At 38.6% G+C, this 14,781-nt stretch overlaps 2 protein-coding genes across 2 annotated transcripts; both read left to right on the top strand.

The window, feature by feature from the left end:
• Positions 1 to 125: 125 nt before the first annotated feature.
• Positions 126 to 7,003, top strand: LOC115015538 (hepatoma-derived growth factor-like). Its single transcript, XM_029442943.1, has 6 exons — positions 126 to 264; positions 3,050 to 3,126; positions 3,810 to 3,948; positions 4,583 to 4,741; positions 4,851 to 5,039; positions 5,243 to 7,003. The coding sequence occupies exons 1-6, from the start codon at positions 178 to 180 to the stop codon at positions 5,261 to 5,263; spliced, it is 672 nt and encodes a 223-aa protein (XP_029298803.1). The 5' UTR covers positions 126 to 177; the 3' UTR covers positions 5,264 to 7,003.
• A 3,214-nt stretch (positions 7,004 to 10,217) lies between these two features.
• mrpl24 (mitochondrial ribosomal protein L24) lies at positions 10,218 to 14,092 on the top strand. The gene is made up of 6 exons (XM_029443282.1): positions 10,218 to 10,322; positions 10,570 to 10,756; positions 11,813 to 11,908; positions 12,262 to 12,365; positions 13,081 to 13,211; positions 13,639 to 14,092. Exons 2-6 carry the CDS (start codon positions 10,574 to 10,576, stop codon positions 13,773 to 13,775), a joined length of 651 nt encoding a protein of 216 aa, XP_029299142.1. The 5' UTR covers positions 10,218 to 10,322; positions 10,570 to 10,573; the 3' UTR covers positions 13,776 to 14,092.
• Positions 14,093 to 14,781: the final 689 nt, after the last annotated feature.

Here is a 14,781-nt window from a genome sequence, read left to right as displayed (position 1 = left end):
CAAAAGAAGTCGTCCGCCGCGTCTTCGCTCCAGTTTTCCGCGCCTGGTTAATTTGAATGACAAATCGACGCTAGACTCATTTGCAGCAGGTGTTGACTAACCCGGACACTGTACCACATTACAACTACTGTGTTTTGATCGATATATCTGACATTGCAAGCCATTTCTGCAAGAAAGATGCCGAGGTCCAACAGGCAAAAGGAATACAAACCTGGAGATCTTGTATTTGCTAAAATGAAGGGGTATCCACACTGGCCTGCGAGGGTAAGTACCCGACGTTAAATGTCTTGTTGCCATCTTAAGCTTTAATGTTAATTTCAGTCCTTCTGACTACCTGCTACTATCTCTTGTTTACCTGCGAGGCCTAACTGTAACGTTAGTTAGCTACCATGAGTTAGCTTAGCTCGGCCGTGTTAGCTAACGTTGCCCATCATCCACACACAGCTAGCCAACTGTAGGCAGTTGCAAATTGCTTTGGGGTGAGTCATCGTGTAAACAGACATCATTGCTCGTTTAAATAAATATGAATGTTGTTGCTAGCTGCTCTCTACCACCAACGTTGATTTCCATGTGCCGCTTTCGTCTCTCAGGGGGCCTGTTAGCCTATGTTTACTTAAAGCTAACCGTTAAAATTAGCAGTTAGCTACAAGTTAGCGGTCATGTCATACACAACGTCTGTCTAGTAGCAAACGTTTTCTTAACGTTGGGCTATCTGAGGACACTGACACGAATCCACTCTGTAACTTATGTTACATGCTAAATAAGTTTGAGGTTGTTTTCCTTAATAACTGTTGCATTACAGACTACGCATGGCTGCTTGTGTAGGCATATGCTTTGATACTTTGTAAACATGCTTGTCTGCCCACACTTGTTGCGACAACATTACAATTGGTCCAGGCTAATAAAAACAGACCATAACGTAATGTCGACAAGGTCTATAAACACAGCAGCTCAACATTGCAGTCAGTGTTTCATAATCATTCAGTATGAGAGAAAATATGACTTTTAACTAGGTTACTTTCCCTCTCAAACGCAGCCTCACTAAGTAATGTTCTGCATATACTAAATAACTAAAACAATGTTGCACTTGATGCTACATTACAGCCAAAACCATAACTGATAAACCCCAACCTAACAGTCTGTAGAGTTCAAAAGTAAACAGTGGATTGCAGTTTCAGTCAGTGTTTCTGTTTTTGATGTAACATTAGCAATCTTTCCTCCGTTTGAATGATTGAACAACCCATACAAAAAGTATCTATTGGTTTATTAAAAGTGCACTAAATAAAAACAAATGATAATGTATTATTATTTTAAAAAGTTAAGTTGGTGTCAATTTTGATTGGTGAGTCTCCCCTCCTTTTTCTCAGTCTTATCAGCACGGCCCCTTGTCAGAAGGTTACAGGTCCTGCCCCACCTATCCTGACACTGGCCCTATCTGAGACTGCCAAAACTGCCTATATGGCAGTTTGAAAACGGATGCCATGCCTTCCTGTACCTCTGTGTCTAGCTGTGCGCTTTTAAAACCACAAATAAATATTGGCAGATAAACAGATTCAACTTCAATTAAAAATGATAAAGTTCAGCGTGGACATAAAAAATGGCTTGCATAGCTGCTGATTTGGCATTTCAATGAACTGAAACTTTTATAAAAAATGATAGCTATAAACATATGTTCCTGTGAATACCTTTTTCAAAATGTAGTTTTTAAACTTGCAACATGTCTGGCTGTGTTTTCCACGTCAGTATTTGCATCCTTTTCCCATCTAAAGAGTTGCATGGATTTTTCAGCTTTCTTTCTGTAAAAGCTGTGTTCCTTATTACATTTAATTTAGCTGACTCCAAAGCAACTTACAATTAGTGAAAATAACTATGGGGATGCAAAGAAAGAAGATAGTGAAGAGTTGTTTGGGGTTGGAGAAGGAGGATTTTTGCTTCAGAAATGGAGGAAGAGGATAGATTGATGGCTCGTCATGCTTTCTTTCAGCTGCCTGTAGGATGGTTCTGTCATCCTACCAGGGAGCTGGAGGGGACTGGTGGACCTGCTGTGAGGGGAGGGGACAGAGTAGAGAGGAGAGTGTCTGTAGCAGAGTTGGAAAGCATTAGTGAAAAGGAGTCGGGTGAAGGAAGGGCTGAGAGGACAGCTGAGAGGACAGCTGAGGCAAGAGAGGAGGTAGAGAGGGAGCGAAGGTTACGGCGTACAGGTACATTAATAGGGGAGTTCTGTTCGTCAGATTGGGAGAGGGGAAGAGAGTAGGATATGAAAAAGTGATCAGAGATGTGAAGTGGGGTTACAGAGAGGTTGGAGGTAGAGCAGTTTCTGGAGGTTGAGGTGGTTGCCAGCTTTGTGAGTTGAAGGAGACCGTTGGAGAGCAAAGGAGCATAGTAAGTCAGTTGAATTCTCTGACTTGATGTTAAAGGCACCAAGAAGTACAAGCGGAAGGCCATTTCAGGGATGTTAGATAGGAGAACGTCCAGTTCCTCCAAAAACTCACCCGGAGGACGGTAGAGAGCAACAATGTTTAATTGCACCGGATAAGTTACAGCGACGGCAAGACATTCGGAAGACGAAGGAGTGAAGTGTGGCAATGGGTAGAGAGAAAAACTCCATTTGGGGAGATCGGTAGACCAGTGCCGCCTCGTCTGCCAGTGGGTCTGGGTGAGTGGGCTGTGGAGAGAGCAGCAGGGGTGAAAGTGTTATCTGGTGTGCTCCATGTCTCAGTAAGAGCGAGGAAGTCAAGTGATTGCTGGGAGGCGTCGCCCGAGATGAACTCAGTCTTGCCAGTAGCTGACCGGTAGTTCCACAGCCCCCTGTGACCAGGTGTTGAGCCTGTAGTATATACGACAAGACGCATGAACATGGAATGGAAAATATACACATATTTCAATAATGAGCGGGAAGAGCAAGCAGAACGAGATACTTAGTTAAATGTTGGCTTTGCTCCCCACTTATCCTCCCACGTAGACTCCTGCGAAAGACTTCTTTGTCTTCGTCCGCTGAGGCTGCTGCTCCAAACAAATGCTGTTTTGTTTTTTATTTATTTATTCACAGATTGATGAGTTGCCTGAAGGAGCCGTGAAGTCCCCCTCAAACAAGTACCAGGTGTTCTTTTTTGGGACACATGAGACGTGAGTAATGTGTGTTAATGTTGTCAAGTCTTACTCTAAGTGGAGCCACAATTATGCCAGAGACATTAAGAATTTAGACTTCATTCACTTATTTCTGCCTTTTTTTTTTTTTTTTTTTTTGAAATACCAGTAATACCTGAAAATACTACTGACGACTCATTTCTTATCTGTGTTTCTGTGTCCATTTAGGTGCATTACAATCATGTGCTGTAATGTACAATATGTAATCCAAATTAATGTCAACAACAAAATATCTCAGATACAGAGACATGCACTTTTGTCCATGATAAGTTCTCTCAAGCTGGCCAGATTTCCATTACGTTTTGACATCTTCAGAGTTCCCTTAAAGTTCCCGGTGAATATTCATTGTCCCTGAAACGATCAATCATAATGTGTGTTTTAACACAAGACCTGTTCAAGTCTGATGCAATTTGCATTTATGTATCCCCAGTACTGTTTAAGGCTCTTATCAATAGCAAAGTCATCAGTATATTAGTATTATAAGTAACATTTGACAAATTATTTATCACTAAAATACTGTATATAGTAATTGGTACAGCGTGTTGTCATTTCTCCAAATCGTAAACTAACTGGCATGACACCATATCTGCCAATTATACATTTGAAATTGATATGGAGTACGCATTTAGAAAACTCATCGTGGTATGTTTGACCACACACAGGGCCTTCCTGGGGGCCAAGGATTTGTGCCCGTACGATGAAAATAAGGAGAAGTTTGGAAAAGCAAACAAGCGGAAAGGCTTCGCTGAGGGACTCTGGGAGATCGAGAACAACCCCACTGTCAAGCATGAAGCCAACGAGGTGTGTGTTGTTGTTTCTTTATGATAGAGGCCGAATGCGAGTGTACTGTGAGTAATCTACATTATGTTTGTTCCCTGTGTCATGTCAAGTCTTGGTCATTTTGGTTGCTGAAGGAGGTCAAGTAAACAGGGCGAATTATGATGTCGGAGTTACCTGTAATAAATGAAAGAACTCTGTGGCATAATGTGTCTGACTGCCTCGTCACACACCCCATTGACCCACAAAGGTGAAACTATAGGAAACCTACCGGTTCCTGAAAACGGCATCGATTATAGAGGGTGATATTTTCACTGTTGCCTTGTTTTGGAAAGAGATTCAAACTAAAGAAAGAAATTAATGTTGATGTTTTTCTACAATGCCACCAATAACACATTGAGAGTGTGATGAAAGTTTCTTGTTTGACCAGCAAAAACAAGATTTTTTCACAAAAATCCTCATGTCTGTATGAACCGGGTGAAATCAGTTTCTGCACAAATTACATTCAACCCCCCCCCCCCCCATTAAATATTGTAAGAGAACTGCACTGTTTACTTATTCAAGACAACATTCAGACTTTGGTTTGCACTCTTTGTGGGTCCATTTCCAGACTGTTTCCTTATTTTCCCCCCACTATTATTTCAATGTCTGCCTGTAGTCATCGAAGAAGGATAACGCGTCAGAAGGAGCCGGGGATACAGGGAGTTTGGAGAAAGTGGATGCCGAGGGCAGCAGTGATGAGGATGAAGGGGCCCTGGTCATCGACGAGAAGAACGAGAGGGGAGGAAATAAACGAAAAGCAGAGGAGTCCACAGAGGTGAGCTTTGAGTCCATCAGTCGTACACAGTCCAAGTGGAGAGCTTTTATAATCCGTTCACAGTTGAGCTTTATATCTTTCTCACACGTCCCCAAACCTTTTTTGTTAGGCATCACCCAAGCGGCCGAAGGATACAGAGGCAGAAGGTGATCTTAAAGTAGACCGCAACAAGTCTAAAGGGGAGGCCAAGCTCAACGATGTGGCTGGACCCAAGGCAACGGCTCCCTCCTCACAGAGCGAGTCAAAAGCAGAGGCCCAGGAAAACGCTCCAGCAGGAGACAAGTTAACAGCAGCTAAGGTGAGACGCATGGAATCATGAGGACTCAATGTGGGCATTGTGGTTGTTTTTGCAGGTTTTGGGATAACACCATGATTTAAAAAATATTCTGCAGTAATGTTAAGTATCGATACCTAAAGACCATTCAAAAAGATGAAATTGTAAATGCATGTTGCATGTCAGAGACACTACATGTAATGATTGCTCTAATCGCTCTCCTGCAGCCTGTGACGGACAGCGCTTAACGTCAACTCTCAGAAGAAAAACCAAGAACCTTTGATGCTTTTCTCTGGGATTTAAGCATCAACACGATTACCTGCAGGATGCCAGATTTCATCTGTTTAATGAATAGGAGCATTTAAAAAAACTTTAGTGTTTGTATTGAGAGACAAACAAATCCTCATTTGCCATTTTTGGGATATCATATATCCCAGAAACAAAAAAGTTTGCTAATCTGGTTTCAAATAATTGAACTGAGCACTTTAAGGCTCATTTATAAATGGGATTTTGGTGTGTATATATTTTTTATTTCTAAGTGCAATTACATAATTACAAAGACTGAATGCTAGGTGTCAAAAACATTTTTTTTTTTTTAGTTTAGAAGGAATAAACACTGAATATAATAAAAGGAGAATATTTCAACCACAAAAAAGATAAAAACTCATATTTGATTGTTTTAAAACGTAGATATTGTACAGGAATAAGAACAAATTTCCACCCATGCTCTCAGCTTTCATAAACTAAATGTTTTACTTCCGTTTGTCTCACCTAGCTTATCAACCTCATCTTAATCATATATTCAGTCATTGGATACAGGATGAGTTGCACTTTCAGAATTAGTTTTCTTTTCCCGGTACCCCATTAATCATTGTCTAGTTCACTGTATGATGTTTTAATGCAACCCAGGTTTTGTTGCTTTGGTGTAGTGAATGCTTCATTGCAGGTGACCAAATTGAACTGATTAATTCCACCCGATTGAATATGTCAAGCCCATTTGAGAAGAACTATTGTAGGATTAAAACACACACTTTGTAAAGCCCTCTGTAACTTCCTTCAGCTGATTGAATGTTTGTTATTGAAAGCAGAAAGACATTCCTGAATGTTGTCAGAGCTCAGTCTGGAAACTTTGGAGCTTGAACTGCGGCGTTAGTCGGGGGGTAAAAGTTTTTTCACGCAACTTTTTCTGGAGAAATTATGTGGCAAACTTTAAATTTCATGTTATTACAAGTTCTTATTAAGCTCACGTTAATGCTGTCATTGCTTTATACTGGAGATGTAATCCAGAAGAACGCCTAATTGCATTCAGTAATTGGTTGTACCAAATATGTTTCTTTTTCAAATGTATTGCTGACATTGGTAATGCCAACATATGATCTACACAAATTGTCATTTTTCTTTAAAAAGAAATTAAAATGAAGAATGAAACCATTTGTAAAACTTTGTTTTCCAACCCTCTCACCTGGAATATGAGTCTGTTTTACTTCAATGGTCTTATTATGTTGGCTGTGAAACGAAGTTGTGATGTTTTAAAGATGTGTTTTATTTCAATATTTGTTTCGACAACATGTTCAAGGTGTGGTGTTTGTTATATTCCACTTAAGGTAATTTTAAAGGTTCAAGTGTTTTTGTAATGCTGGACCTGCTCACCGTGTTACTTGGATGTCATTGTCATCGCTTTAGTGTTCTTGCCTGTATTTGGCAACATGGATCCAATAATTAACCTAAAGGGGAATCTCAGCGTTTAAAAGTGAAAATAACCTTGACTGCTTTGCCTAAATTGGCCACCTATAACATACCACTGATTTTCAACGATAATATGGTCAAAGTGGCCCGCTGGAGTCTCACGGGTATAATTTGGCATTACGGTGTAATTCTTGGTTAAGCTTTCTCTTTTCATTTTGGAAGCTTCATTCATCTTAATCTGCTGCTTAGTTTACTGTTGTAGTTGCCAGTCCATTTAATAAACATGTTGATTACAAAAAAAATTGTTTTTGTCGTGTTTATATTCAGCAAATCTTACTTGTTTATTGAAGATGATCCACTTCCTCAGTCTGGAAAGCACCTAAAGCAATCGGGTATTAGTCATTGAGATCTGCTTCACCAACAGGATTGTCTGCACTTACTTTTTTAAATAATTTTTTTAACTCATCCTCTTGACTCATGCCTCCTCAACCATGTATTCTGTTGAATATTTTGCTCGCACAGCAGGGGAAATTCTACTGTTATTTTCAGACCTAATCAATAATTTCACTTTGTTACAAATGTATGAAACTAACGACGGCACCTTTTAGGCTGCGATAGCTGAACTAGTTTTGGTGTTATGTAAAATGTCCTGACGGCTTTCAATTTGTCATGGGCTGTTGAGTATATCCATTATAACAATGTTGTTTGGGTGGAGACCTAATATTTTAAATCCAGTTTTCCAACTTGTGCTTTTGGCACAGCCAGTTCATTAGATCAATGGCTGCTCCAGAGTGCCGACATGTTGGACTGCAGGTTTTCAGAAGCTGCAGCCTCTTGTCTCGTGGTATCAGGGTGCTATAAATATCTCTCAGCCCTGTCACAGTAACAGTACAGCTTGTAATAACACATTTCATCTGCCTCCGTGGGTGCTCCCAACATGAACTAAGTGCCAACCAGCCAGATTTGACAGATGAAGATACTCTAGTGATAAATGATCTCCCTCAAGATATCATAAAATTTAAATGGGATTTCACAATTAAATTGCAAATTAGCTTTTTTGTTGATTAAAGTATATTTTAATACAAACAGTAAAGGGGAAAAAATGGTAATACATAATTATAACATTTAATTGTTTGGATACTTTTAGTTTTTCTGTAATTGTATAGCTATAAAAGTATTTGGAAAAGGTATACATTACAATTGTTATAAAATAATCTGTTTTTATATTTAAAATATACTATGACATCTTAAACATGTGGTCAAAATGTTGCAAGTGACAGAATTGTTTTAATTATATTTACAAAAAACATCTTCAAACAATCTAAAGGCCCTGTCACCATATCCGGCGTATATGAAAAGTAGCTCAAAATTTGTCAGAGTCCAAATACGTCCAACTTTTCCACAGCGGTGTTGTAGCTGACTTATACATAACAAATTATTATACATATGTCAAACATTTATAGCGTATCACTTACATATTTAAAACATATCAGAGCGTCTGGCCAACGGAGCTGGAAAAGTGCCATCTGGTTCACGTCATGCTGATGCTGGAGAACGGCTAACATGCTGAACGCTAGCTGTACTGTAGAAACACGTTTAATAAGTTACTCCGTCGTCAGGCATCATCTTAACATAGGGTAGGAATAGGGTATCCACTCATCATCAATAAGTTGGCTGTAGGATTCACCGTTAGCCGACGTAGCCTATATCTAACGTTCCTCTAACGTATTCACGTAGGTATTACGTACTATATTTACGTAGGTAAGTATTCACGTACTGTATTTCCGTAGGTAAGTATTCACGTACGTATTCCGTATTCACGTATGTCTAACGTGACGTAATGTCTGCATATCTTATGAAGCACACGTCGGGTACGTCCGGTAATTTTGAACATGCTCAAAACATCAGCGTTCAACAACGCACCCCAGCGTAACACAGTGAGCTCTTAACTGAATACTACTTATACCTTACCTTATATCAACGTACACCAGCGCGTTGCCGATATTTTGTATATCTTATGCATTTGTTGGTATTCGTCTGATACATTTTGTATTAGTAAGTGATACTCTATCAATAGGTTAGACATGTGTATCTGTATATGTTCACTTTTCCGATCCGATCTAATGAAAAGTTGGACGTATTTGGACTCTGACAAACGTTCGTATGCGCCAGCACACGTTTATGTCATACGGATATGTGTGACAGGGCCTTATAAACAAACACAACTCTCATTCAAAAACAGAACAAATCATTTTTTTTTTTTTTGACAACAACCACAAAAAAACAGACTAGACCTGACTAGAACCTATATCATTGAAGAAGAAAGAAAAAGAGTCTATGGCTAAGAATAGCAAAAATGGGTATGACACAGTCGGGATTCAAACTCACCAATGGGAGAGTTAAATGGTAAATGGACTTTTATATTTGTATTTATAAATGTATATTATACATACATTTATATAACGCCTTTCTAGTCTTCCGACCACTCAAAGCTTTACCCCTTCACACACACATTACTATGGTAAGCTAGTAGCCTAGTAGAACTCATAGGAAAATAAATTGCATTTCTTTCTGCTTTTATTCTGGCGCGGTATAATTTATGTTGCAATGCTACTCACCTGGGTGATATTATTAAATTATGGATAAATGTTATGCTTAACATTTCATTGATTCATTGATCTTCACACCAACAATCAATACAATTTCTGCTGATATAAGGTGGATGTATTCTGAGGAAGGAACATGTAACTTAATGTTTTGTAACTTCAATGTAAGGACAGCATTTTGTTTTTAAAGGTAAGAATTGCTGTGTTTTGCAAAATCAAACTCTTGTGAAACCTGAGACAAAACATTTGTTTAATCCTGAAATATGTTCAACTGACTCCAATTTCAAATAATTGTTCTTCTTGGAGAGATATCACAGTGGATCTGCAATTCATTTCAAATATCCCTATTATATAATTTTGACTCCAATAAACTACACTGAAGTACACAACGTAAGTACGGCGAAGGTCATCTTGCTTTCAGTGGCTTTCAAGTTAATGTCTTATTTCTGCTTTCCAACGGCAGATGCATTATAAGTTTCTTTGTCTGTTATGGATAAAGCACATTCTAAATGTATTAAATGGCCTATTTCCTCAAACGTCAAATAAATCTATTTCAAAATAATTCATAAGGTGGGAAATATCTTTTCTTTTGATTTAGGCCCTTGAGTCCATGCTCCTCTTTGTTTGTGTCTTATCTATGCCTCGTAATTAAGACATTTCTATATATCATTTTGAATATAATTTCATTTTTTTTTTTAAATGTATTTGTTTTGGATAACATTCATATTGTAATATATTATATTATGTATGTATGTATGTATGTATGTATGTATGTATGTATGTATGTATGTATGTATGTATGTATGTATGTATGTGTGTATGTATGTTACAAGATCTTGTATGTTCGTTAATGTGTACAAATAAACAAAACACTGCAGATGCATTATTTTTGCTTCTGCGCATGCGTACAGCCGGGTCTCACCCTCCACTCCACTAGGAGGCGCGCGCTCCCTGCTGATGATAGTGTTGGTGTCAGTGGCAGTGCAGCTACATGTGACATTGACATCAACAGAGGGTAAGATCTAACTGCACGTTATGATACTTTACTCGATGTTTTTATTATAATAATGCTTTGTCAAGATAGGTTGAAGTCTTATTTAAGACTTTAGTGAGTTTTAAAACATAGTAGCGTATGTTTAGCTGTAACACAACGACAGTGATAGCGTCCCTGCAAGCTAACGTTAGCATATATTGTGTTGTCAAGGGAGACTGGGCACCTTTGTAAGATCATTTATTTATTACACTTGATTTTGTCCCTGTAGCACAATGAGGCTGACTGCTTTCCTGTCGATGGCAGCCAGGGTGGTTTTGCCCAAACAATACCGCTTCGGCACCAACAGACCGTGGACGATGCCTGCTCAGAAGATGAATCCTCCGGGGAAGAGGAGGAGGAAGGTGTTTGTGCAGCCGATGGCGCCAGAGGACTGGTCCGTGCTCAAAGGGGACACAGTGAGTAACTCAAGTCAAGTCCAAAGTCTTCATGAGCAAATTACGAGTCCTCGTCAAATGTCAGAACTTCTTTGCCTTTTGCTTTCAAGTCAAGTTTTTAGATGATCAAATCTCATGTAAGTTAAGTACAAGTCAAATTTTAAGTTCTGACTTTTGTAACTTCTTATTGTGAAGTCTAAAGTTCTGGAAATGTGTGTAACTCAGAACTATGGTAACAGGACAGGACACCAGTTACAATGCAGAGGTCAGGAGAACATAGTACTATAGAAAATAATAGGGGTGTAGCGGTACACAAATGTCATGGTTTGGTTAATACCCTGGTTTTACAGTCACAGTTCAGTGCAAGTAAGGTACAGCGTGGGAAAAACACAAATGATTAAGGATACGTTTCTTTTATTGCATTATTTCATTACTTTCTTTATTTTGTCTCAAGTATGTTGTATGTTGCATTGCTGGAGGAGCCTGGAACTTAAGATTTTCATTGCCAAAGCCTTTGAATCTTGAATCATTTATTATTTATTCGTTCCCCTGTGTCAAATACAGACAAAATCCTTTTCCACAGGGAACCTTGGTAAACTTTCATTTAAAAAATAAGGAACATTTCAAACACTTTTGTGTTGCACTATATCAGTAGTCTTCACTATTGTTTTTAGATGCCACATTGACAGGACAAAGTCAATAGGAGAGCCACTTTTACCACAAAGTATGAAAAGCTACATCCAGTCATAAAAAGCATGTCTGCTTATTAATCTGTCATCCCACCCAGAACATACAATATGCAATGCAGCCAACCAATACATTCATTAAAAGCAGGATTGCCCTAATACTGGGATGATGCACTCGCCACAGTGTGACTGACTTGCAACAGCTCACGGCTGAAAGTCTTCGAGCAGAACTCGCACTTGTGAACTTTTGTTCCACATGCAGATGCTTGGAGATTTCTCCAAGAGAATCTTGTGTATGAGACTTAAAAAACATTCAGACGAACTGATAGATGTAATTAGAGAATGTACGTCCAACATAGACTTAAGTATCTGCTTTTGTTTTGTTTCTCAGGTGGAGATTCTGGCAGGGAAGGACAAAGGGAAGCAGGGAAAAGTGATCCAAGTCTTCAGACACAGAAACTGGGTTATACTAGCGGGCCTGAACACGGTAAGGAACTACTGTAATCTGTTTCCCAGAGGAAGCTGTTCAGTGTATCGCTGTACAATTGGTGGTGCTGTGGAGACAATTAAAAAGTTGTCTCTTGCTGTTCTTGAGTGCTGAAGCTTCAGTATGCATTAAAAAAAATTAGATGTAGAGATGGGCTGTCAATCATCTAATTTTTTACCAAAAAGTAAAGCTTTCATGTTAATGACTATTGTAGCGGTGTCATACACCACCAGGTGGAGACAGATGTCTAGTAGAACCTCAAGGTGAAACAAGATGACAAAGTGCACCATGAAAAGCCATTTGAACCACCCGTTTGCTTGTTTTAAAGTTGGAACTATTGTTTTCTGTTTTAGCATTACAGGTATATTGGAAAAAGTGAGGATTACCGTGGAATTTACATTGCTGGTGAGGCTCCCCTCCTGCTCACCGATATTTCCCTCATTGACCCCGCAGACAGGTACAGTGAACTTTGCTGCACTGCCAGATTAAAATGTTGGCTACGCATGTGCACACACACCTCAGGACGTTGACAATAGCTGAACCAGAGATTAGCTTTCAAAATGAGGAATGAGTCCTAAAACCCAGAAATGTTCAGCATTGTTACACTTCCGGTTCCCTCGTTTCGAAGTCAATGGCTTTTTAAAATGCGTTTTTAATTAGATGCCTGAATAAAGGTTTGTGGTTAAACACAAGCTTAAGAGATTTTCACGTTTTGTTGTACAACATAAAATAAATATTTGTGAATTTTGAAGCTTTTCCGTGTCTTGAAAAGGCACACAGCACTTTGTTCCTGGTGTTATTCGGAATAAATGTTATCAAAAGTATGACCAGCAGGAGAGAAAATACATGCTAACATTTTATTGTGAAACAGTCTGAGGGAGACAATTAAACTTTACTGCCAAGTAAGCAAAGAACATAATCTGTGTACACACATTTAAACAAATGTTATTGTTGTTATGACGTCACTGTGCATCATCTGTAATGGTTGTGTGCTGTTAGTTCCTGCGTGTCTTTCCTTTACACTACCATTAGGATCAATGCCATATAATAACAATCTTTAAACTACTTTAGGACATAAAGAAAATTGTCCAGCGTTATTTACTGTAGATAAATGTGAAGTATTTGTGTCCTCATAAAAGATTAATTACAACATGCTGATATTGATCTTCCAGGAAGCCCACTGATATAGAGTGGAAATTCACAGAGCAGGGTGAGAAAGTCCGAGTGTCTATCAGGACGGGTCGAATCATCCCGAAACCTATTGTCCAGCGACGAGATGGCATCATACCAGAGCAGTGGAAAGGTGAGAGAATCTGTTTTTTCTCTGTTATTGGAGAAGAATGTTTTTCAGTAACCAGTTTATTCCATGTGTAGCTAAGAGTCGGCACATAAAACATGAATCTTTCCACCCTACGCAGACTTGAATTCTAAAAGTAGTTGTGTAAGTGATGGACTTTGATTGTTTTATAGTGGAAGAAACACTTTTCTTTCTAAACTAGAAGACACATGGGAATTGTAAACCTTTACCAATGCTGAACAACCTTCTAACTTAATTGCGCTCCATTAAAGTCTGGAGTATGCTTGAAAGATGTTGTAATGTTGTAAGACGCGTCTTCCCACCGAACACATCTGAAGCCACTCAGTCAGAGCGAAGAGATGTTCAAATGTATGCTTTTTAATTCTTGTGTTTTCCAAGTTTGATATATATTTGCATGTTTTTGCTATTACAGACGGTCCAAAAGACACCAGTCCAGTTGACACTCTAGCAAAAACTTACGTACCGTCTCTAAAAACCCTGGAGGAGGAAGTCATGGAGAAAATGGGCATCCAGGAGAACAGAAGGAACCAAAGGTCCTACTGGTACTGAGCAGAACAATCAGAGACACTCAGGCCACATTGTGCTATCCAGTTATCACAGGGACTCTGAAGACACCATGCTCTGGTGGAAGTCGAGCAGAACGACATGAGGATGACATGAGTAAGGATTATGGACTGTAAAATACTGGTGGGACATGCTTCTCATCAAGGAAACGATAGCTTCGTTAAAATACGAGGAGTCGGAACAGACCTGCTACTTAAATGTTTCCTGGGTACAGTTTCAGTCCTTCTCTATTTACAGCGGTAATCAGAGATTGAGTTATGTTATTTTTCTTTGTAAATCTGAATAAAAATATCATAAGTGAACTAGTGTAATAGTTTTATTTTTCTGTATGCTGGAGGTTCACTCCATATTTCAGAAGAGGAACTTAATATTCCCCTTTTCTGTTTAGTTTTTAGTGCTCTCTAAGTTATGATCCCTTACAGGAGTTACTTCTCATAGAAGAAGGAACAATAAGTATCAACAACTTTATTTAAGCTGCTGTACCCCATCCAACATTACAATGCCAACATCAATTTCTTAAAAACAAAAATCAGAGCAGTAGTAATTTGACGAAAACAAATAAAAGTAAATACAATGAGTTTTGTTTCAGGCATATTCTTAAGAGCATATAGTTTTTTAAATTTTTGTATAAAATTAGTTTTTGTGTTTTTTACCATCTCATATCAAACAGTTGAACTCGACTTAATCCTGCGATTTATTATCTCCATTTTATTCTCAAACGACAAAAGTATAAAACATTTTCTTTCCCAAAACTTAAAAGGTTTGGCTTTTATACATCAGCAGCAACAACATGCAGTTATTTGGAAGAGAAAATCAAATGTAGTACATTTTCCAAACCAGGAAACTGAAAATCAAACTTGAATGAAACATCTTTAATGAGATAAACTCCTGAAAACAGAAGCTTCTGTCCCAGAGAGAATACATCACTTGACATTTAATGTTGTAAAATGCGTCATACATGCTGCACAGTCTGCGTGATAGGAAAAGTAAC

Source organism: Cottoperca gobio, chromosome 11, assembly GCF_900634415.1.
Source record: "Cottoperca gobio chromosome 11, fCotGob3.1, whole genome shotgun sequence".
Taxonomy (NCBI): Eukaryota; Metazoa; Chordata; class Actinopteri; order Perciformes; family Bovichtidae; genus Cottoperca; species Cottoperca gobio.
This window is presented reverse-complemented; position numbering and strand designations above follow the sequence as displayed.

Excerpts from the sequence above, each read along its gene's own strand:
- LOC115015538 (XM_029442943.1), top strand. The coding sequence starts at position 178 with ATGCCGAGGTCCAACAGGCAAAAGGAATACAAACCTGGAGATCTTGTA. Across the intron at positions 265-3,049 it reads ATCCACACTGGCCTGCGAGG|ATTGATGAGTTGCCTGAAGG; the intron begins GTAAGTACCCGA and ends ATTTATTCACAG. Across the intron at positions 5,040-5,242 it reads ACAAGTTAACAGCAGCTAAG|CCTGTGACGGACAGCGCTTA; the intron begins GTGAGACGCATG and ends GCTCTCCTGCAG.
- mrpl24 (XM_029443282.1), top strand. The coding sequence starts at position 10,574 with ATGAGGCTGACTGCTTTCCTGTCGATGGCAGCCAGGGTGGTTTTGCCC. Across the intron at positions 12,366-13,080 it reads CTCATTGACCCCGCAGACAG|GAAGCCCACTGATATAGAGT; the intron begins GTACAGTGAACT and ends TTGATCTTCCAG. Across the intron at positions 13,212-13,638 it reads CATACCAGAGCAGTGGAAAG|ACGGTCCAAAAGACACCAGT; the intron begins GTGAGAGAATCT and ends TTGCTATTACAG.